The sequence below is a fragment of the Trichosurus vulpecula genome, chromosome 2 (assembly GCF_011100635.1).
Source record: "Trichosurus vulpecula isolate mTriVul1 chromosome 2, mTriVul1.pri, whole genome shotgun sequence".
Taxonomy (NCBI): domain Eukaryota; kingdom Metazoa; phylum Chordata; class Mammalia; order Diprotodontia; family Phalangeridae; genus Trichosurus; species Trichosurus vulpecula.
The window spans coordinates 6,518,381-6,542,398 of NC_050574.1; the positions used below are offsets into that span (position 1 = coordinate 6,518,381).

The 24,018-nt window shown below is 42.6% G+C and overlaps 1 protein-coding gene across 2 annotated transcripts; it reads left to right on the top strand.

The window, feature by feature from the left end:
* The first annotated feature begins 3,580 nt into the window (after positions 1 to 3,580).
* LOC118835846 (zinc finger protein 665-like) lies at positions 3,581 to 23,127 on the top strand. Of its 2 annotated transcripts, none has more exons than XM_036743125.1 (4): positions 3,581 to 3,728; positions 11,380 to 11,449; positions 14,840 to 14,966; positions 19,743 to 23,127. In XM_036743125.1, exons 2-4 carry the CDS (start codon positions 11,417 to 11,419, stop codon positions 22,139 to 22,141), a joined length of 2,559 nt encoding a protein of 852 aa, XP_036599020.1. In that variant the 5' UTR covers positions 3,581 to 3,728; positions 11,380 to 11,416; the 3' UTR covers positions 22,142 to 23,127. The 2 variants fall into 2 exon arrangements, with proteins under 2 accessions (XP_036599020.1, XP_036599021.1); XM_036743126.1 differs by having other exon boundaries at positions 3,644 to 3,728; positions 14,843 to 14,966.
* Positions 23,128 to 24,018: the final 891 nt, after the last annotated feature.

A 24,018-nucleotide genomic window follows, 5' to 3' on the forward strand; every position in this document is an offset into this window, starting at 1 on the left:
CAGACCAGGGAGCACTGGAGACCCAGACTTACTTTTTCTGGCCAAAGATTCTGGCTCCTTTGATGTCTTCTCAGTCTGGCTAGACAGCTGAATGATGACAAAGACTCACTGCTTCCAGGAATCTGTCCTACAGCCTTCTATAACTCCTTTATTTACATGTCTTCTCCCTCCACCCCATGTCCTTCCTAGCCAGGCAAAGTTAAACTTGACTCCACCCTGCCCCACCTCCTCCCAGCCCAGGTGTGTGTGTGGGTGAGGCTGGGGGAAGGCTGAGTGTCTAAAGCTCCCTTTACCCAGCCTGGGTTAGTTAAGTGGTCTGCTGTCAGTGCTGCCACCCTCTACCAAATAATGCAGAGATATCTCCAAACAAAGACCCTTCCTTCCTTTGGGCTGGAGGATCTGATCCCAGACCGGCCCCCACCCCAGACCGAATCAGATTTAGGACTCCTGAGAGACCTTATTCTTCTGTGCTTGAGAGGAGACAAAAAACTTTAGCCTGCCTCAAGTCTCTCCCCATTCCAGTCCAGCCTCAAAGTCCTTTTCCTAAAGTGCAGGTCTGACCATGACCATTGCTTCTAGGAGCAAATACAAAATGCTCTGCTTGGCACCCAACACCCTGCCTAATTTAGCCCTGTGCTACCTTTCCAATATTCTTACACCGTTCCCCCTGACATGTACCCTTCAGTATGGTGATACTGGCCTCCTGGAGGTTTCATTCACAAGACCCTCCAGCTCTCAGCTCCCACCATTTTCTCTAGACTTCCCCCATCCCTGAGACACTCTTCATTCTGTGCTTTGACCACTCACCTTCCTGGCTCCCTTTAAGTCCCAGCTAAAATTCCCCCTTCTACAGGAAGCTTCTCCAACCCCTCAACATTTCAGTCTTAGTTATTTCCTATTTGTCATTTATAAGGTTCACTGAACTTATTTGTATGTTCCCTCCCCCATGTGACTGTGAGCTCCTTGAGGGCAGAGACTTGTCTTTTGTCTCTTTTTTATCCCTGGTGCTTACCACTGAGCCTGGCACATTGTTGTTGGTCAGGGTTGTTTGACTCTCCCTTGCCCTGTGGACCACAGCTCTCCACTATTGTCCACAGGGTTTTCTTGACAACTATTCTGGGGTGGTTTGTATTTCCTTCTCCAATGGATTAAAGCCAACAGAGTTAAGTGACATGCCCAAGGTCACACAGCTGGTAAGAATGGAGAAGGAAAGAGATGTGCAATAGCTTCTGATAAGAACAAGTTAGGGATTAAAATATAAATTACCAATGAAGAAAAGAATGGCCTTCCTCTGATGATGCTTCATCTTATGAATAAATGCAGTGCAATAAAGAATCATGACTCAGAACACCAAAAGAAAGGGGAAATTTTGTAAATTTTTGAGAATCTAAAAATCAGGAAAAGTCTAATACATTCTTTAATTGCTCAGAAGTTAGATAATAGCAAAAAAAGAAGCTAAAATAAAATACAGATTACAAATAGAATATAAATCAGATGTCTTAAATAAAAATCAAAATGATATAAAAGTGGGAAGAGATTTATACCTACATGAAAGAGAATTGTTCTAAAATGATAGAATTAAAAAAGTGAATATATCATTCTGCTAGAATTGAAAGAAAACGAAATGGAAGAGCATTGAATGCCAAGTGAATTGGCTGAATATATGTTCTACATGTAGGAGGTTGGATAAATAGATGAGCCCTCCCAAATATCAAAAGGTGACCAGATGTCCCTCTTGACTCCTGCCTCTTGACTCTTGATCTCCAATGTTCTTGAGTTCTGTCTGGTGGCATATTGAAATAATTTATGTTTCATTAATAGTGTTGGTGTCTGATGCATTAGGTCAATCTCCAACCCCAGCTCATAAAATATTACATTTTTATTGAACAAAGGCCCTTTCTTTCCTCACAGTTACTTTTGTTTCTCTATCACTAAATAATACAATGAATGAATATATTCCTTGAACAATTTCAAGCAGTCATAAAGCAGTGACAGCAGATGCTTTTGACCATGACACATCATACCCAGTGCCATCTCAACCCCTCAGTATCTGAATAGAGAACTCTTCTTCATTTGGCTGGAAAGTCTCATTTTCATTCAGTCGAAGTCAACTTTAGAATCCTTTTCACACTTTCAGCTAATAAGAACTTATTTCAGACTTTAATGGAATTTACTAGAACATTCCTTTTTCTTTGTTCTTTCCTCAGTATCACTGTTTCATTCCCCCATTCTCCCCACCAAGAACACACAGTTCTTAGCCACTTTTCACAAAATTTTCATTGAATTTTCTTAATATATCACTTAAGACCCTTCTGGTGGGTAGGAATTTGACATCACTTCCCGCCCTCCCCCGCCCCCCCCCCGCCACAGATTCTTGGATCTCACTAACAGAACACATACCCTCTCCCTAATTCTTTTGGGAGAAGCATTATATAGTAAGACATTTTTTTCCAACTTTTATTATTCCAACATGATTTTCACTTTAAATAAAAAATGCTTTTCTTAATATTCCATTGAGCCCTTAATGCCTAGTTTCCAGTGTTGGCTCTGACACTCATAAAGGTTACATGATTTTTAGGCAAATCTCTTCTTTGAGATTCAGTTTCCTCTTCGAAGTTGAGGAGTCAAGATACTGTTTCTCCTTTGCGGTGTCTGGAACATACAGATGAGGAAACTGAGGCTAAGAGATCAAGTGACCTGACATGACTGATGAGTATCTGAAGCAGCATTCTTTCTCCTCCCCAGCCCCTCTGGTCTGAACGAAGGACGTTCTCTGCTTTTTCTCTGAAGTTAGATAATAGCAAGTTCTCTGCTCTTGTTTCAAAACTGGACATATAATAATACAATCTCAAAACATTCACCGTTTCAGCACAGTCTGGAGCCACGCTAATAATCACTCAAGCCCTGGCTCCCACCATCCACACCTCCCCCAAGCGTATCATAATTCACGGCCGTTTTAAATCCCATCTTCATCCCCTCTATTAGGCATAACAACATATGATCCCTCTTCTCCCTGTCTGCATCCCTTCCATAATTCCACCCAGGATCAGCACTGCGGACAGCGACAGCTCCCTAGGGGTGCCTGGTGGGAGAGGACACAGCCAGATCATCCCCAAACTTTTGGGCTAAATCCCAGATCCTCTTCTTTTCCTCAATGGTGCAGCAGGAGGACAGGATGATATTAATGTCTCCCCAGGATAGTTCAAACTGGAGGGGGATCACTTTAAAACCCTCTACAAACTGGGTGGGATTTTCTGAATAAAGAGGCCAAGTTTTTCTTAACCTGACCAAGATCAGAGATTGGAATCTGCTACTTCCAGCAAAAGCAATTGGCGGGAACCCACGAATCAGGAGCTTGGGGTGGAGGGAGATAGGGAGTTCCACCTCTTGTAAAGGAAGCACTAGGGAGCAGGGGATTCTGGGAAACCGAGTCCGGCTGCGGAGGTCGAGGAGACCAAGGAGCAGGCGGGGCAGGTAGGTTCAAGGCCTGCTGGGAAATGGAGTCCGGAAGCGCTCCTGGCGGTAAATGCCCTGGAAATGTTGGTTTGGGGGACCAATGGGCGGGAGGTGCCGGCGGATTGGGGGCGGGACATCCTGTGGAAGCCCCCTAGCTTCCTGGTAAGGTCCATGTGTTGCGGAAGGGGCTGATAGAGGAGCTGTTGAGACCGGAGGCTGCGTAGGGGCTCCCGGAGCCGAAGGTCGTGGGTCTGAAAGAAGGGTACCATCAGGTAGGTCAGGTTCGTTCTGTTTCCCCTTTGCTGGAGTCAGTTTAAGTAGGGGCTCCCTACACTGCTCCCGCAGTTCTGGGTCCTGGGAAAGGCACCTGAAAGCCTGGACGTAGGGAACTTGTGTAAATTTCCCTTCCCAGCGGCAGAAGAGATCCGGCTGTAGGATGGTGGTGCAGTGCAGAGCTCCGCGCAGGCCTCTTAAATGTCCGGGCCCTCCAGAGGACATGGCATTATAGGAAGGTGTAAAAGTGAGCCAAGTCCGTGCACGTGTTGTAGAGGGTGCTCAGACTACAAACGGCCAAATGAGAAAGAGTATGTGGCGTGTACATATGGGCATAAAAACCTGGTATTTTGAGAGAACAAAAGAGAATCTGCGGATTGTTTCAGGATCTTTCCTGCCTCCTTCAAGCACAAAGCACGAGTACATTGCTAATATTGGATCCTGAAATTTGAAATATTAGCGCCTAACAGCCCTCGTGCAAGTTGAGATTTTTAAGTCATTGCCATTAGTAACTAAACATGTATATTTAATTTGGTGAATTCACAATTCAGTGAGTGTAATGGGGAATCTGTTCGTTTAAATTCGACTTTTTAAGTTTTATAACTGCTTCGATGAAGTTGTTTTGAAATGGACTAAATTGGCAAAAGTAAGGTTAAAATCTCATGAAATGGACTGGTAAAGATAGCAGGATTGTTTTAAAACGACAACTAAATCCCCACTGGATTATGTTTTCCTCTAAACTAGCCCTTTGAAAGGAAGGACATCAGGCTTCCTATTTATAACTACCCGTGATGTAAGTTAGCAAGTGGTTCAAGGAATGACTGAGAAACCAAAAAGGAAACATTTAAAGTGCCTGCTTTTATTTGATCTGGTCTTAGATCATTGATCACATAAATAAAATTACCAAAGAAAATTGTAGAAAGAAAGTCCACCAATTAGAAATGGAGATCCAAGAAAACCTAAGGGAGAAATTAACTTCACAGTTTGAATCTGGCAAGAGGAAGCTAACTAAGTTAGAAGACACCAAGAAGTACTAAAACTAAACTAAAAGAATAAAAAAACCCCATAAAATGTGGAAATCTCTTGAGTAAAACAAGTGATATGGACAACAGTTCAAGGTGAGACAGTATATGAATTGTTGGGTTACTTGGAAGTTATGATTCAATAAAGAGTCTAGCGAACATATGGTAAGAAATTATTAAGGAAAATTGCCCTGAAATTCTAGGACAAGAGAGTAAAGTACAAATAGAAAAAAATTTGAGTGTTCACTCCCTGGAAGAGATACCAATGTGAAAACTCAAAATAGTATCATAGCCAAGCTTCAAAGCTCCCAGGTTGAGGAGAAAAGACTAGAAGCAACAAGGAAAGAAAACCAATGTAAATACTGTGGAGCTACAATCAGGAGAACCCAAGATTTAGCAACTTCTACATGAAAAGACCTCAGGTCTTGGGACATTATATTTCATAGACCAAGAGAGCTGGTGTTTCAATCAAAAATAACTTACCTAGCAAATCTGAGTGTAATCCTGAATAAAAAAAAAAAATTGGACATGTAAAATGAATTGAAGGGCATTCAGGTATTTCTGACAAAAAGTCCAGAACCCAGTGGAAAATTGGACATAGAAGATCCAGGAGAAACAAGGTTTAAAACTAATAAGACCAGTTATAAAGGACCCAATTGGTCAAACTGTTTACTTTTTATATGTGAAAATGTAACCAGTCCTTTTAAGAATGTCGTCATTACTTGGGTAGTTTGAAGGGAAAGCTTGGGCTGACTTGAGTATGATGGGGTGATTCTAAAAAATAAAATTGGGTAAGGAGAGGTAAAATGGAGGAATTATCACATCCAAGTGAGTCCTGAAAGGAAGAAGTGATATAGAGGAAGCAGGTCGGGGAGAGGCTTGGTAGTGCTAGAACCTTATTCTCGGGATTATCAGAAGAGGAAAGAGTCACTTTATGAACAAATTAAATTATTTCAATATGCAGCTAGAACTCGAGAACTTTGGCAATCAAGAGTCAAGAGGCAGAGTGATGGATGTGAATGATGCCAATGTAAAGCCTTTGATCCTTGGGCAGGCTCATCTATTTATCCAGCGTGGTACATGGAGAACACATGTTCAGTCAATGCACTTGGCATTCGATACTCTTCCAAGCCATCTTCTTCCATTTCTAGCAGAATGATAGGATTCACTTTTTTGGAAGTTGTATTGTTTTAGAGCAACTCACTTTTCATGTAGGTAAAAATCTCTTTTCACTTTTTTTGTCACTTCGATGATATCTGATTTATCTTCTATTCGTAATCTGTATTTTATTTATCTGTATTTTACTTTACTTTTTTCTATTATTGAACTTAAGAGCAATTAAAGAAGTTACTAATATTTTCCCAATTTTTTATAATTCCCAAGAGTTTACAAAATTTCCTTTTCACCTGGTGTTCTGAGTCATGATTCTTCATTGCACTGTATTTATTCATAGGATGAACCATCAGTAGAGGAAGGCCGTGCTTTTCTTCATTGATAATTCATCCCTTGAATCCCTAACTTGTTCTTACCATGAGCTCTTCCACATCCCTTTCCTTGCCCATCCTTACTAGCTATGTGACCCTAGGTATGTCACTTAACCCTGTTGGCCTTAATCCATTAGAGAAGGATATGGCAAATCACCCCAGAATAGTTGCCAAGAAAACCTAATGGACAATATTGGTGAGCTGTGGTCCACAGGGTAAGAGAGAGTCAAACAAAACCGACCTACAGCAATGTGCCAGGTATAGGGCTAAGCACCAGGGATTCAAAAAGAGACAAAGGACAATCCCTGCCCCTCAAGCAGCTCACAGTCACATGGGGGAGACAACATGTAAATGCTTGCACAGTGACATGTTTGAAGGATAAATAGGAAATAACTAACAGTAGAATGAAGAGGGGTTGGAGAAGCTTACTGTAGAAGGGGAGATTTTAGTTGGGCCTTTAAGGGAGCCAGGAAGATGACTGGTTACAGCAAAGGAGGGGGAGTGTCCCAGTCTTGGGGAAGGCCAGAGAAAATGCTGGGATCTGGGAGCTGGAGAGTCTTGTGAGTGAAACCTCCAGGAGACCAGTGTCACCAGACTGAAGAGTATATGTAGGGGAGAAAGGTGTGAGAAGGCTGGAAAGGTAGCAGAGGGCTAAATTAGGCAGGGTGTTGGATGCCAAGCAGAGCATTTCGTATATGCTCCTGGAAGCAATAGGGAGCCACTGGAGTTTATTGAGTGGGAGACAGGACTGACATGGTCAGATCTGCACATTAGAAAAATGACTTTGAGGCTGGACTAGAATAAGAAAAGATATGAAGCAGGCTTGTCAACCCAGATGTTGATGCTTTCCTGGTAACTATGAATTGTGATTTGATCTGTTTCTATTATGTATGTTTGTAATTAGTTTGTATTTGCTCGGAAGGTCACGTTGCTGCCTTTTCTCCTGAAGTAAGTGAATGATATTTGTATGTTGGATTGAAGTAAGATTGTTCACCACTTAATGTTACTTTCCTTAGTAAAGCAGATCAAAAGAAGCTGTGCTGGCAGCTGTTATGTGCTGGTATTGTTGGGTCTTACACCCTACAACAGCTGTTAGCCAAATTGTTGTTACAGTGTCTTCATGGAGGCAAGATGGAGCTTATATACAGGAAGATTGTGGGAGGGATTGAGGAGTGGTCAAGTAGCTTGTAGTGAATTGAAGAGGGGTTTAGGGAGGGTCTTGAGGAGTCTAAGGAGGATCTTGATGGGACTGGGGTGACAAGAGGCAAGACTCCAGGAAACAAGAGAGTGGGATTTTGATGGGATCAAGGGTGGGAAGCAGCTGGACAAAAGAGGGCTAGGCTAGGTAGAGATTTAGGCCTAGCAATAAGGAAAGGCTTGAGGCCAGATCAAGTGGGAAGATTCAAGGAGAGTTCTAGGGGGTTCCCAGAGACTGTACCCCATCAATGATACCCAGTTCAGTTCCTTCAGAACCTTCTGGTATTATGGTTCTCTCCCTGAAGAAGAGAGAGAGAGGGACCATCAACCAGTACCATAAAGCCCATGACTTGCACCAATGACCATTATGAAATTCACCCTTTGGGTGCATGCATTTATTCATCAATAGATGGGGGGCACTTAGGTGGTACAGTGGATAGTGCACCTGGCCTGAAGTCAGGAAGACTCATCTTCCTGAATTCCAGTCTGGCTTCAGACACCTACTAGCTATGTGACCCTGGGCAAGTCACTTCCCCCTGTTTAGGTACAGTTTCCTCAGTTGAAGAAGGAAAGGGCAAACCCCTCAAATATCTCTTCCAGGAAAACCCTAAATGGGGCCATGAAGAGTCTGACATGACTAAAACAACTGAAGAACAGCAGGAACATTTAATCACCTGCAGTGTATGAATAGTGCCCAGTGATGGAGAAAGTGCAGGAGCCCAAACCTAGGGGTAGCCTGGGTCAGCACTCATGGAGCTCAAAAGACAGAAGGAGCTTCTCTATGACTGAAGCACAGGCTTGAGGACCCCAAGCCTTTGGCTGTGACCTGAATCCAAGCCATTTTGCTCATCAGGGTATCTGTGCATGTGCCAAAGGTCCTTGTCCCAGCCTTGATCAGCTGACTGTGATGTCCTGTGAGAAGGGAGTTCAGACCAGTGGGAAAAGATTGTGTGTCCTGAGACTTATTGCCTGTGTTACTTTGTTTTATGTCAGGTACACTATATGCCATTAGCGTTGTCTGGATTTTGTGTTCTAGCCACTGACCTTTTTTCTTGTGTATGATTTGATTAGCCAAAGGAAGCAGGGGGTCAAAGGAGTGTCACACTTTGTGTGTAAAGTCTCAAAGCTTCAAAGGATATGGTGTCCTTCTTGGGTTCCTAATTCTGGCCAAGTTGGGAATCCAAAGAAAGAAACCAATAGAGAAGGGAGGAGGAATCTGTGACAGTGCAAACCAATTGGAGACTCAAGTTATGACTGAAGGGCAGTCCATTCAAAGGGTACTTCTTGGTTGTATTGGAAGAGAGCCTGAGTGTTTTAAATGTAAGTACATTCAACCACACCCACACCATAATTATATCTTAATCTGACAGATCTGAGGCAGTTTCTAGGCTTTGCCACCCATCCTGATTTTTGGCCTTTCTCTGGGGTGGGGGTGGGGGAGTTCCAAATGCCTTGGGGATGGGTCTGCAGTATATATCTAGATTTTTCTCTTGTCTCTTCCTTCTTTTGGCTTCATTTTCACCCCCAAACTTTCCCTCTCCTTCCCAGTTCAGCCACCAGATAACAAGATCAATACCTACTTTGCTGCAGTACCCAGATTTGGAGTGTCAATCTATGCCCTAAGGCCGCATTCCCCAGCACTGGCATAGAACCCCACCCTGCCCACCACTCCTTGGGACTTAGAAAAGGTCCTGAAGGGTGGGAACTGTCTTTACTTTTGTAAAAAAGAGAAAAAAGGCCAGAAGGATCATTAAGGATTCAGTGCTGGATTATGGAGGTCTCCCACCCCTCCCCCCCAACACTCACCCCCACCCTGACCAGCAGTCTCACCCCAGTCCTTCTGTGGCCTCCCTCCTAATTTCCTGACATCTTTGTGTCCCAGGACCAACATGTCCTGCTTTCTGCACCTCTCCCCTTCCCATTAGAACCTGGGTTTTGAGGGTGAAAAGGGAAATAGTGGGACCTCCCAGGGATGGGTTTCAGTTGCTTAATCAGGTACCAGCCAAACCCCTTGTCATAGAGGCAAATGTGAAGGTTTATATCAGTAGATATAAGTTTGTAATGTGAGCTGTAACATATGCCCTGGGACCAGGTCTCCTGCTGTCTTGGCCTCAGTTCCTCATTAGGATGTTGAGGTCTTCCAGTGAAAGAACATCTCATAGAAAATAGGAACAAGGAAATAAAATCTAGAAAGTGGGAAACATCACCTCAGCGTTGGGATTGGGGTCAAGAATGGAGATATGGGCCAAGGTGGCAAATGTCTTCAGTTTGAAGGAAAGTTCAGTGGGGGTGGACAGGTCTGGGTCCAGGTTGCAGAGAAGAAAGGGAAGGCCTGAGGGGGAGGGATTCAGGGGAGGGGATTGGGTGGGAGAACCTGGATGGACTTGATGAGGGTTTGGGGTGAGAGACCACTAGATCGAGCTGTCCGACCCACTGGGACCTGCTGAGGTCAGGCCCGAGAAGCACACCCAAAATGCTTGGAGAGCGAGGAGGGGGATTGGGAGAGGGGGAGGCTCACATACCTTCAGTCTTGGCTGAAGAAGAACTTGAGATTAGCAGTGCTTCCTGGTTCAGGGAACCATAAATGATGAGGGTTTGGGGTGAGAGGTGCTCGACACCCCAAAGTACCAACACACCGGGTCCTGCCGAATTAGACTCAAGCTTTCTCAGCCAAGGGAAAAGATAAAGTTTATTAAGAGTTAGCCAAATAGGCCTGCCCCAAGAGATCCCACCCCTTGCAGAACCTGTAAGGAAAGCTGGCCAAACCCATCTGAGCTAGATTGGTTCTGACCACCTTCATGGACGCAAGATGGAGATTATATACACAAAGGTTGTGGGAGGGATTGAGGGGTGGTCCGGGGTGACCAGAGGAGGGGTCTAGGGAGGGACTTAAGGATGAGGTCAGACTCCAGGGGGGGGGAAATAGCTGAAGGCTGTATGGAAATGACAGACCATAAAGGGCTAGGGTAGCAGAGCTAGGGTATAGATATTTTGATCAGGATTAAGGGTGGGAAACAGCTGGACAATAGAGGACTGGGCAAGGTAGGCATTTGGGCTTAATGGTTATAGCCTCAGGCCAAGGCCAGGTCGAGTGGCAAGATTCAAGGAGAGTTCAAGGGGTTCCCAGAGACTGTGCCCTCATCAGACTTAGGATGGGCATATCCTTGTGGGGAAGAAGGGGCAGGAGGGGGAGAGCTGGGAGACCAGGAGATTCTGCTGAGTAGAGTCTCAGAGCTGGCTAAGGAAGGGAGGGAGAGAGGGGTGGAGCAGTCAGGGAGGGGAGCTCAGATGACTAGGCTGGTGGGTGGTGTCGCTGAGGGGAAGATTGGAAGCATGGGAGGGGGTGGAGGGGAGTGCAGGGCCTCTGCACTTTTCATTGGGCCTCAGATTCCCCCTCTGACCTCTTGTTAACTGTCCTCCAGGCTTGCCAAGAGCAGGCCTTCCTCCAAGTCCTGGCTCTGGGGGTTGCCCCTGCTACTTCTCCAGTCTCCTTGTCATATCCCAAAGGTCCTAGGGTGCCATCCCCAGTTTTACCATTAGGTCATCTTGATCTGACCTACAGATCTCACACAAAGTATGAGGTGTAGGCAGAGCTCTGGGTCTGGGGTGATTGAGGGTCTGACTGGTGTCATCCCCTATGAAATCTGAAATCCCTTCTGTCTGTTGGGTCCCTCTAGAAGGATGGGGGAGGGGCATGAGGTCTAAGGGAAGGAGTTAGAAAGGGTGGCAATTCCTCTTTCTGCTCAGACTCAGCTCTCTTCCAAGCCTGACCCTGCCTGCTGCCCTCCTCCTGAGGTGGAGTCTCTCCTCTGAGGGCAGAGACTGGTCTTTGTAACCCTTCTGAGAGGTCTGGATTGTGACATTCCAGGCAGGTCTTCAGCATCCACTCTAGGAAGAGGAGGTAAAGACCATGTCTCTTCCATTCTGAGATTCGTCTTTTTCCCCAGGTCAGCTTGTAGATCCCAAAGCCTAGAACCAGAGGAAATGGCCCCTGGCACCCAGAGACCTTCATCCCAGGTGAGTGCAGTCCATCCACAGACCAGACCAGCATCAGCAAACCTGGAATCCAAGAGAGCCAAGGAAGCTTTATCCTATTGGATGTAGGTTGCCTTTACAGTGCTGTCAGCAGAGCATAAATTGTCCTCCTGGTTCTGCTCATTTCTTCCTGCCTCAGGCCACAGAAGCCTTCCCAGGTGTGTGGGTCAACAGACCACTGACTCAAATAAAAAAACAGAGGTGACTTGGCTTTCTCAAGGTAGAAACAAAACAAGCTTTATTTGAGCAAGTCTCGCGAGAATTGGGCATCTCCCACTACCAGAGCAGAGAAGGTAGTGAAGAGAGGCAAAGGGGGAGAAGGCAATCAAGGGGATATATATCCTTGTACAAACAATTCTAAGAAATCCCACCCCAGAGGCTGGACCTCTGTCCCCATTTGCGGGGACAGGTGGCCTCACAATCTAACCAAGAATAAGTTTTACCCAATACCAGCACAGAAACTACAGAATTGCCTTATAGGGAAACTTTAACGTTAAGATGGCGGTTTGTAGGTAGGCCAGGGGAGGGGGAGAGGGGAATATCACCTGATTTCCCCGAAATCATATGATTTACAGGAAAACGAAACTTAGGCCTAGTGAGGTCCACATCCTAACTAAATTTGTACTATTTGAGTACCACCTTGCCTGAGTTATTCGTAGGGAAGCTTTCACAATCTTGTATTCCATTCACAACTGAGGTGACATCTACAAATCTAAAGAAGAAGGGGGAGAAAGACATTCCTAAAGGCTAAATAATCAGATTCCCACAGACTCAAATGTATCCTATTTCCCTTTTCTCTAAATATTGATTCTCAAACATTAATAATACATGTATGTGTGTGTGTGTGTGTGTGTGTGCGTATACACATACATACACACATATACCCTGTGAAGTCTTCACACTTTATCCTCTTACTACCTCACACGCAGGTCTCTCTGAATCCCTCTCATTTACCATTTCTTAGGTTAAGTCAATAAGCATTTAGAAGGTGGCTCATCTGTGGCAAGCACTGTGCTCACCTACTGGGGATGCAAAGGAAGGTTGAAAAAAAAAAAAGTCCCTGCCCTCTATGAGCCTACACTTCAATGGAGAGAGAACATTTCCATCAGTAGCTTTCTAAACAAGCTCTATAAAGCATGGATGGGAGGCACCCTGAGATGGAAGGCTCTGGTACTTTCAGGGGTCAGGAAAAGCTTGTTTTCAGGTGAGATGTTACCTGAGCTAGAAGGGAAGCCAGGAGGCCCAGGTGTAGGGGGAGGATATTCCAAGCGTGAGAGACAACCATTGGAAAGGCACAGGGTCAGGGCATGGAGAGTCTTGGTCAATGTTCAGCCAGGATGCCAGTGTCCCTGAGTCAGAGGGAAGAAAAAGTCCAAGGTGTAAGAAGACTGAAAAAGGTGAAGAGGCTGGTCGTGGTGTGTGCTATGTGCTGGGAACCACATAAGTATTCCTTCATTTAATCCTGTTGAGGGAATTGTCAGGGTCACCTAGAGATAGGCAGAATAAGGGAGTGCAGGATACAGCCAGACAGTGAACTGCTTCATTTATCCCCTCAAGAGCCTGACACTCCAGGAGTAGGTGATGGACATGTGTACGTAAACTCTCACAGTTCCACAGAGGACACAGGGACACTGTCCCCCTGGAGTATAGGAGCCATCCTTTGGGTAGGATCAGCGTAGGCAAGCCTACAAAGAAGTTTTGGATAAGAATAGGTCAGGGGATACAGAGAAGAAAAGAAAAAGTTTTAGGAAAAGGAAAAAAACTGTGAATTTAGAGGCAGTTAGAAAGGTCTGGTACAAAGGTCTTTAGCATATGTCAGTCCAAAGAAAACACTGTCTGCTTGATTAGTCAGGTAGTTCATCAACATTTGCTAAGCCCTTTGTGCCGTCTTAGACAAAATTACTGCACAGGAAGTAAGCCTATGAGTTTTCTCAAAGGGATGGGGGAAGGAAGGTACTGAGGGGGACATTCAGCACATGGATATAAGAACAGCCATTAGAGCATCAGTGCTATGAATAAATTCAGTGCAGTGAAGGGTCAGGACTCAGAACACCAAGTCAAAAGGAAAGTTTTGTAGATTTTTGGGAACTTAAAAAAATGAAAAGTCTAATAAATTCTTTATTCGCTCAGTGGTTTCATAATAGAAATAAAGGAAGCTGAAAGTAAAATTGAGATTATAAATAGATAAATGAGATGATTTAAATAGAATCAAAGTGACAAAAAGGGAGAAGAGATTTTTACCTCCATGAAAGAAAATTGCTCTAAAATAAAAGAAAAACTAAAACAGTGATTCATCCTTCTGCTAGAAATGAAAGAAAGTGAAATGGAAGAGCATCGAGTGCCATGTGCACTGACTGAACATGTGTTCCACATGTCGTGGTTTGGATAAATAGATGAGCCCACCCAAGTATCAGAGACTTCACAGATGTCCCCACTCTCTTCTATGATATCCATCAGTCTGTCTCTTCATTCCTGATCACCTGTGTTCTTGAGTAACTGTGTCTATTATGCATTAACTCAGTCTCCAGCCCAGCTCATAAAACGTTACATTTGTACTGAATCAAGGAACCCTCCTTTCCTCACATAGTTATATTCATTTCTCTATGATTAAATAATACAATGAATGACTATATTCCGTGAACAACTGCAAGCAGTCATAAAGCAAGGACCCCAGATGCTTTTGCCCATGACACATCATAGCCAGTGTCATCTGAACCCCTCAGTATAAGAATAGAGAACTCTTCACTTGGCTGGAAACAGGCTCATTCCACTCAGCTGAGGCCACATTGTGAGGGATGTCTCTTTAGAATCCTTTTCATACTTTCATCTAATTAAGACTTTATTTCCAACTCTAAGGAAATTTACTAGATCTTTTCTTTTCTTTGTTCTTTCCTCAGTATCACTGTTCAATCCCCTCAAACCCCAATCCCCTCAAACCCCCGAAGAATACACATAACATACCAGCTTTTCACAGTGTGTTCTTTCAGTTTTCTTAATATGTCACAAATGACTTTTCTGGAGGGGAAGAATTTCCGATGCCCTTGTGTCTTTCTGCACAGATGCTTAGATCTGACAGAATACATACGTTTTCCCTAATTCTAATGGGAGGAACATTTAATAATAGGACGTTATTCCAGCTTTTATTACTCCAACATTATTCTCACTTCAAATGTAAAATGCTTTTCTCCATATACCGTTGGGCTCTTGATGACTCATTTTAAGTGCTGGCTCTGACATTCATAACGGTTATATGAGTTTTAGGCAAATCCCTTTTCTGGGCTTCAGTTTCCTCTTCTAAGTTGGTGAATGTTGGACTAGGTGAATTCTGGAGTCTCTTTTTCAGTTCTAAATCATGTGAATTTGATGGTTTAGCAGTTGGTGACCTTCAAGGATGTGGTAGTGAACTTCACTGAGGAGGAGTGGTGCCTCTTGGACCATTCTCAGAAAGAGCTGTACAAGGAGGTCATGCTAGAGAATATCCAGAATCTGCTGTCCCTGGGTAAGTACCATTTAATTTCTTTTATTGGTGTTCATTGCCGGGCCAAAATTTATCCAAGCAGCAGAGAACTGATTCATACTCTGTCCCATGTCAGCTTCAGAAGCTGACGTGACAGCACAATCTTCTGTGTGCACCAACTCTCCATCAACTTTGGTCTTGGCTTTCAGCATTTTCAAATTAAATAACTTAGCCTCACTCAGGTAGCTGGAGATAAAGATCTGGGGTCCTTTTCAGAGGAAGAAACTGGAGTTGAAAAAACACTCCTATTTCAAAGAGAAATTTCAAATGGACACAGGCCCAAAAAGAGTTCTTGGAAGAACTTAGAAAGGATTTCAAAAATCAAATGAGGGACTGAGGAAAAATTAGGGGGAAAAACAACAGCAGTCCAGGAAATCAAGAAAATTATGAAAAGAAAGTCAACTATTTAGAAAAACAGATCCAAAAACTTAAGAAGGAAAATAACTTCTTAATATATAGAATTGGGTGAGATGAAGCTAATTACATGGTAAGACACCAAGAAATACTAAACACTAAAAGAATGAAAAAGTAGAAGTGAATGTGAAAAGACTCATCAGAAAAACAAATGAGATGGAGAACAGAACAAGGAGTCACAAGTTAAGAATTGTTACACTCCTTGAAAGGTATGATCCAATTAAGGGTCTAGATACAACATTCCAAGACATATTAAGGAAAATTGCCCCTGAAAGTGATAACAGTAACATTATAGCCAAATTTCAGAGCTCCCAGGTTGAGTAGGAAATACTAGAAACAACAAGAAAAACAGGATGTAAATACTGTGGAGCTAGAATCAGATAACGCAAGACCTAGCAGCTTCTACATTAAAAAGGACTTGGGAAGTTATATCTCATAGAGCAAGGGAGCTGCGGTTGTGAACAAAAATAAGTCACTCAGGAAAGCTGTGTCTGATCCGGAATGGAAAAAAGGACAAGTGAGAGACATTCAGATGTTTATGAGAAAAAAAGAGCAAAGCTTGCTGGCAAATTGGACATGGATGATCCAGGAGAAATATAAGGTAAACATTATAGACCAGTAACAAGGGGCTTAGTGAGGTCAAACTGTTTACTTTTTATAAAGGAAGATGTATGTTATCAGTGCCCTTAAGAATGTCATCATTACTGGGGTAGTTTGAAAGAAAAGCTTAAGCTGAGCTGAGTATGATGGGAGTATAATATTAGATAGGTAGAATAAAATGGAGACGTTATTACACACTAACAAGTCCTGAAAGGAAGAAATGAGACAGAGGAAGCAGGTGGGAATGGAGGGCAGGTAGTACTGGAACATTATTCTCAGGGGATTATCAGAAGAAAAGATAGAATACTGAAAACATCTTCTCTTAGAAAAAGAAATTGAACTGGCCTGAAAGAGCTTCCTAAGAATAAAGCAGCAGGACCAGATGGATTTGCAAGGGAATTCTACCAAACATGCAAAGGTCAGCTAATTCCAGTATTAAATAAATGATTGGGAAAAATAGACAAAGAAGGGGAACTGCCAAAGTCCTTTTATGAAACAAATAGAATACTGATACTGAAATTAGGAAAAATAAAAAAGAGAACATCATAGACCAATATCATGAATGTCTATGGATGCCAAAATCCTAAATAAAATACTCACTAGGAGATTACAACAATATATTGCAAAGATTGTACATTGTGACCAATTGGGATGTATACTGGGTATGCAGGGATGGTTTAGCCTAAGGAAAATTATACACATGATCTATTAGATCAATAACAAAAATAACAAAAACCATATGACTACATCAGTATCTGAAGAATAAGCTTTGGATAAAGTAGAATACTCATTTCTATTAAGAACATCTGAAAATATAGGGACAGTGTTTTTGTCCTTAAATTGATAAAAAGCCCTTTCCTAAAAACTGTCAGCAAGAATTACTTGTAATGGGGAGAAGTTAGCAAACTTCCCAGTAAGATCCGATGGCCAACAAAAATGGCCGTTGTCACCAATATTATTCAATGTTTTACTGGAAATCCTAGAGTAGCAATAAGAGAAAAAAAAGAAATAGAAGCAGTCAGACCAGGGAATAAGGTAATAAAAATCTCTTTCTGAACGATATGACAGTATCCATGGAAAATCCCAAAGACTCAACTAAAAAGTTTATTGAAACAATTATTTTCGTAAAGTAGCAGGATATAATGTAAACTCACATGAATCACCAGCATTCTTATATATGACCAAGAAAACCCTGCAAGAAGAGATAGTGAGAGGTACTCTATTTAAAATAAGTCTAGATGAGGTATGTGGAATCTGTGGCCTTGAGGTCCTGGATCTAGGTCCTCAATTGTGGCATTTTCACGGAATCCAAACATCACAGAACAAATCTCCTTAATAAAAGGATTTGTAATGTAAAACTTGAACTCTGTCAAAAGGCAGTACCCAAGGACCTAGAAGGCCACATGTGGCCTCAAGGCCACAGGTTCCCCACCCATGCTTTAGATAGAATAAATTATTGGGCAAAGACTAATATCCTCCATTTACCAAAATAAGGTCCAAATGGATAAGAAGGAGACTTCATAAGAAATTAAAACAACATGATGGAACATATTAGCAGTCAGATTTATGGAGAGGTGAGCAATTTATGCATAAACAAGAGACACCATGGTGAGGTGCAAAATGAATGATTTTCAATTACATTAAATTACAAAGCTTTTGGACAAGTAAGAGCAGTGTAGCCCAGATGAGAAGGAAAGGAGAAAATTGGAGGGGAAATTGTAGACAGTGTCTCAGATAAAGGTCTTACATCTCAAATAATTAAAGAACTTGGTCAAATGTGAAAGAATGTAAGTCATTCACCAACTCTAAATGGTCAAAAGCTAGGAACAGTTAGTTTCTGATGAATAAATCAAAATCATACAAGAAAATTCTTAAAATCATTCTTACAGAAATGTTACTTAAAATACCTTGAGATATCATTTTATACCTGTCAGGCCACAGTGATAGAAGGGGAAAGGAACAAATGTTGGAGGGAATGTGGAAAATCTGGGACACTAATTCACTGTTGGTGAAACTGTGACCTGATCCATCAGTTTTCCAGAACAACCAGTATTATGCCCAAAGAATTAAGAGGTGTCTACCTCTTGATCCTGTCATACTATTCTTAGGTCTGCTTTGCAAGATGATTAAGGAAAACAGAAAAAAAATGTTTTAAAGTACTTATAGTAAATCTCTTTTTGGTAGCAAGGATTGTAACTTGTGGGGATGCCCATCAATGGGTGAATGGCTTGAGAGGGATTGAGTACAACCTGCTGTAAATGGACAGGAGCTTCATCAGGGGTTGAGAATGGTCTCCTGAGAATACTATGGGAGTGTTCAGCCCAGCTCTCCAGGTTCATGTGCTTATCACTAATCAATATGGCTCTGTTAGCACTGAGATGCTCCCTTGGTGGATAGGTCTTTCCCTCATAAATAGCTTTCAGGGACTGGGCCATCTCCAGCTGTTCAGATCTCTATCTGGCCACTGGACCCAGAGGGTTCTGGAGGAGAAAATTAGGCTGGTGACTTGGCATAGTCTTCCCTCTCTTATATTGTTTCAACAATCTGGCTAGCAGCTTCTGTGGGTATAAGATTCACCCACAGCCAGTGCCCAGAAAGCTGCCAACGGCACAGGTTCTTTTGATATGCTTAATTAAGGAAAGCAAGGTGCAGGAGTTGACAAGCTTACTTTTAATTCAGCATACCAATATCATTCAGTTAGTTCAGGGGAAAAAACCAGCACCCTGAACTTCAAAACAAAATGGAAATAAATTACCAACATCAACAGTCTCAGCATCTGGGTTTACAAGCTGGAGGCCTCCTTAGCTACGGCTGCCCGGAGTCTCCTCATCAACACCATCTCCAGAGCCCTGCACAAATGGCTCTGTCCTCCCTTCTTATAGGGCTTCAGACATCATCAAACATTATCTCAATCACCAGAGCTCAGACCCTGGTGATTGGTTCTTGAGTTGGCCCCTCCCCTTAGGACCCTAGGAGGTTCACATCCACATGGATTAGGTTAACACCTAATGGAGTTTGGGCCTGGGGCTTAGCAGGTAGTAAGGCTCAATGAGATAAATTGAATCATTCAAGGAAAACAAAGGCCATTTTGCTTATCAACACATATATCCAATTCAATTGTAAGTGATGGCATCATCTTCCTGATGTCATGGTCCTTCTGAGGAGCAAAGGAGAAACCACAACCACACAACCTCAAACCCAATGTGGGTTGGGGGGATGGTCCTGCTGGCTCAGAGTGAATGTAGATAGCAATTGTTTCTCCTTAGACCAGTGACTCTGAGGGCCTTCCATCAAAGTTTGATTTTTTTTTTTTTGTTAAGGGGCCATCCTTTGACCCAGTTCTTAAAAAAGCCTAATCTCTGAATTGGCATTGCCTCAGTGAAAGTGAGAAGTTGGAAAGACCTTAGCTTTAAAAGGCTAAGGTGTCCCACTGTATCCTGGGCCTTCTCCAGTTATCCTGATCTATATTTGTCCACTGAATGCAGAGGTCTCTGGAAGAAAAAGTGAGGTGATGACTTTGCACTCCTCTCTTTCACTTAAATCCAATTTAAATATAAGTCATGACATCATCTTCCTGAACTCCTGGTCCTCTTTGAGAATGGAGGAGAAACCACACAGCCTTTAGGACGGTAATGAGAAGGTCATGAGCTGCATAAATCTTCAGTAATCATTGCTATTACAGATTTTGATGTGTGTATATCATTTTCTGCTATATGTTTGATTGTTTGTTTTCTTCATATGTAGAGACCAAGTTTGAAGTAAATGAGATGTCTAGAAAGCTGGGCCTTTTCGTGGAAGAATGTGACATACAAAAATTCATGAGTGATGCTCCCTGGGACTTCAGTTTGAGAGAAATTCATGACTTTATTCACAAAGTAGACAAAAACCCAAAGAGTGACTGTGAACTGGATGAAATTGGAAAGAGATTCAGACAGTCTTCTATCCTAAATCACTGTAAGAAAATGACCTCAGGGAATGAGTGTCCTCTAGACACTGAATATAGGAAATGCTTTACTGAACAGGGAAAGCTTTTTCAGTCTTTGGAGAAGGCTCCTGGAATGCAAATGTGTCCCAGTAATCAGTGGGAGATGGCTGTGAGCTGGAGTTCAGACATCAGTAAACATCAGCAAAGTGATACTGGAGAAATGCTTTGTGTAAGTAAGAAAGGTGGAAAGGCCTTGAGTCAGAATGCTGAGCACATTACTCATCAGCAAATTCCCAATAGAAAGGAATCTGATGAATATAACAAGTGGGAAGCTCAGAGAATCCATGCTGGAGAGAAACTTAATGAGTGTCATCAGTGTGGAAAAGCTTTCACAGAGAGATCCAGTCTTACTGCACATCAGAGAGTCCACCATGGAGAGAAACCTTCTGAATGTAATCAGCGTGGAAAGGCCTTCAGAATGAGCTCAAATCATTGTAAACATCAGAGAATCAATACTGGAGAGAAACCTTACAAATGTAATCATTGTGGAAAGGCTTTCACACGGAGATCTGGTCTTACTGCACATCAGAGAATCCACACTGGAGAGAAACCTTATGTATGTAATCAATGTGGAAAGGCTTTCACAAAAAGGGGCAATCTTGCTGCACATCAGAAAATCCACACTAGGGAGAAACCTTATGGATGCAATCAGTGTGAAAAGGCTTTCATACACAGGTGCTATCTTACTGCACATCAGAGAATCCACCGTGGAGAGAAACCTCATGTTTGTAATCAGTGTGGAAAGGCTTTCATACACAGGTGCCATCTGACTGCACATCAGAGAGTCCACACTGGAGAGAAACCTTATGAATGTAATCAATGTGGAAAGGCTTTCACAGAGAGGGGCACTCTTACTAAACATCAGAGAATCCATACTGGAGAGAAGCCTTATGAATGTAATCAGTGTGGAAAGGCTTTCATACATAGGGGCAATCTTGTTGCACATCAGAAAATCCACACTGGAGAGAAACCTTATGTATGTAATCAGTGTGGAAAGGCTTTCACACACAGGAGCAGTCTCATTACACATCAGAAAATCCACCGTGGAGAGAAGGCTTATCAATGTAATCAGTGTGGAAAGGCTTTCAGAATGAGCTCCAATCGTCATAAACATCAGAAAATCCATACTGGAGAGAAACCTTACAAATGTAATCATTGTGGAAAGGCTTTCACACAGAGATCTGGTCTTACTGCACATCAGAGAATCCACACTGGAGAGAAACCTTATGTATGTAATCAATGTGGAAAGGCTTTCACAAAAAGGGGCAATCTTGCTGCACATCAGAAAATCCACACTAGGGAGAAGCCTTATGGATGTAATCAGTGTAGAAGGGCTTTCACAGAAAGCTCACATCTTGCTGCGCATCAGAGAATCCACACTAGGGAGAAGCCTTATGGATGTAATCAGTGTGAAAAGGCTTTCATACACAGGTGCCATCTTACTGCACATCAGAGAGTCCACAGTGGAGAGAAGCCTTATGAATGTAATCAGTGTGGAAAGGCTTTCACACACAGATTCAGTCTTATTGCACATCAGAGAGTCCACAGTGGAGAGAAATCTTATGTATGTAATCAGTGTGGAAAGGCTTTCGAGCGTAGGGGCAATCTTGCTGCACATCAAAAAATCCACACTGGAGAGAAACCTTATGAATGTAATCAGTGTGGAAAGGTTTTCACACATAGGAGCACTCTTATTAAACATCAGAAAATCCATACTGGAGAGAAGCCTTATGAATGTAATAAGTGTGAAAAGGCTTTCCCAGAGAGAAGCCGTCTTGTTAGACATCAGAGAAGCCACACTAGAGAGAGACCTTACGTATGTAGTCAGTGTGGAAAGGCTTTCACACACAGGAGCAGTCTTATTACACATCAGAAAATCCACCGTGGAGAGAAGGCTTATCAATGTGATCATTGTGGAAAGGCTTTCACACAGAACTCCACTCTTGCTAAACATCAGAGAATCCACACTGGAGAGAAACCATATGTATGTAATCCATGTGGAAAAGCCTTCACACAGATATCCAGTCTTATTGCACATCAGAGAATCCACACTGGAGAGAGACCTTATGAATGTAATCAGTGTGGAAAGGCTTTTACAGAAAGGAGCCATCTTGCTGCACATCAGAGAATCCACACTAGGGAGGAGCCTTATGGATGAAATCAGTGTGGAAAGGCTTTCACACACAGGTGCAATCTTACTACACATCAGAGAATCCACACTGGAGAGAAACCTTATGAATGTAATGAATTTGGAAAGGCTTTCGCACAGAGCTCCCATCTATCTAGACATAAGAAACCCCATGCCCAAGAGAAGCCTTATTGATATAATCAATGTGGAAAGGCTTTCAAACTCACCTCCATCCTTGCTTTACATCAGGTAATTCACACTGGGGAGAAACTCTAGGAACTTCATTCCTCATATGTGAGGGCAGGATATAGTTACTGTGTTCATGTGTCAATACTCCATAGCAGTATTAGTTCAAGTATTCATTAACTTTTCCTTGCTTTCAATATTCAGCAACTTTCAGTGCCAAAATTCAGCACATGCACATGTGTTCTCAAGTATATCTGAATACGTTTTTGATAAGTTTTAAAATTCCAGACTTGGTCTGGTCTGTAGGTGGGCTAGAGAAATCGGGGTACATTTTCTGGGCTACAAAGGACAGCTTGTCAATAGGAATTAAAAATCTTTAATCCACTGAAAAAGTAGAAGGGAACAACTAGCACAGGAAATGATGGAGAGGAAAGCTGGTGGAATGTTGGATAAGGAGGACAATCAGTATATTCTGGAATCTTACATGAATACAGTAAGCACTAGTATATACTCAGTGAATAGTTGGTTCAAAAAAACAACTCCTATGTGCTAATTATTAAAATAACATAATTTGATTATTTTTTAAAGTTTAACCCACAAGTTTCCTTGCTTTGGTTAGCAGATGTTCTAGTGCCTTAGATTGCAGCCTTACAGAGTCCCTGAACACTTAGCCGGGCTGGGGAGATCTGTTCACAAGTTAAGTCAGAAGTCCAAAGGAATCTCACAGACAAAAGATGTCTTCAGATGATTTTGCTGTGCTTTTCTCCCCACAGTTAGTCACTTGCTGTTATCATTAGTTTCTGCATTAAAATAAAATATCCTTCATCATTTTTCAAATGTTTTGTCTCATTCTGTAATAGATAGATAAGTTCTGACAGCCTCCAGATCAAAGGTAGCCTGCCTTAACAGCTTTTTTTCAGTTAGAAGAGAAAAACAGTTCAATGGAATGCATTTTTGGTTATAATTTTTTACAACTGGACTATTATGTAGATAAGTTCAGTGTGAAGGTGAATATAGAACCTACACTGGGTTACATACTGCCTTGGGGGGAGGAGGGAGAAGAGAGAAAGAGAAATTTCAGAACCCAAAAACCTATGGAACTGGATTTTGTAAACTAAAAATAAAAATAAAAGATGTTAAAGGGAAAATTGGTCATCCCATCTAGTAATCATATATGATGGCATCAAAAACCCCGTACTTAGTGCGGAGTAAGTACAGTCAGTTAAAGAAATAGTAGTAGTTCATTTCTACAGGATTTACCATAGATGCCTGGCTTTTCTCTTAAAGCATTTCAGAGAGCTGTGAGGTCTTCCACCCAGCTTGCACTTACCTCCTCCTGCCTCTAGGTGACATACCTCCTCTCTCAAGGCTTTAAATTTGCCTCTTGTGCTTTGTCCTTTGTTCTAGAGGAGGACCATAGTATCAGGGAGGTGATGCCATGACATGAAAGTCTATTGCATTTAAGTGAGGCAGGGCTGTGCCAAATCACCAGCCTCACTTTCTTCTCCTGAGTCATCTGGGTCCAGCAGCGAGATGTAGATCAGGAGAACTAAAGATAGCCCAGGATGCTATTCAGGGTCCAGGTCCCATCACCCCACCATTCCCTCCTGGAGCAAATGGGACCCAAAACCTTTTGGCTTAAGTGTCTCGACTTGCTACTGGCAAGAGCCATGGAACTGTCACTACTTGTTTCAACAGTCTGGCTAGCAGCTGTTGTGGGG

What these genes read in the sequence shown, in the direction of transcription:
- LOC118835846 (XM_036743125.1), top strand. Translation starts at nt 11,417, where the DNA reads ATGGCCCCTGGCACCCAGAGACCTTCATCCCAG. An exon ending in CCCAGAGACCTTCATCCCAG is followed by an intron (nt 11,450 to 14,839) that starts GTGAGTGCAGTC and finishes TTGATGGTTTAG; the next exon opens with CAGTTGGTGACCTTCAAGGA. An exon ending in CCAGAATCTGCTGTCCCTGG is followed by an intron (nt 14,967 to 19,742) that starts GTAAGTACCATT and finishes CTTCATATGTAG; the next exon opens with AGACCAAGTTTGAAGTAAAT.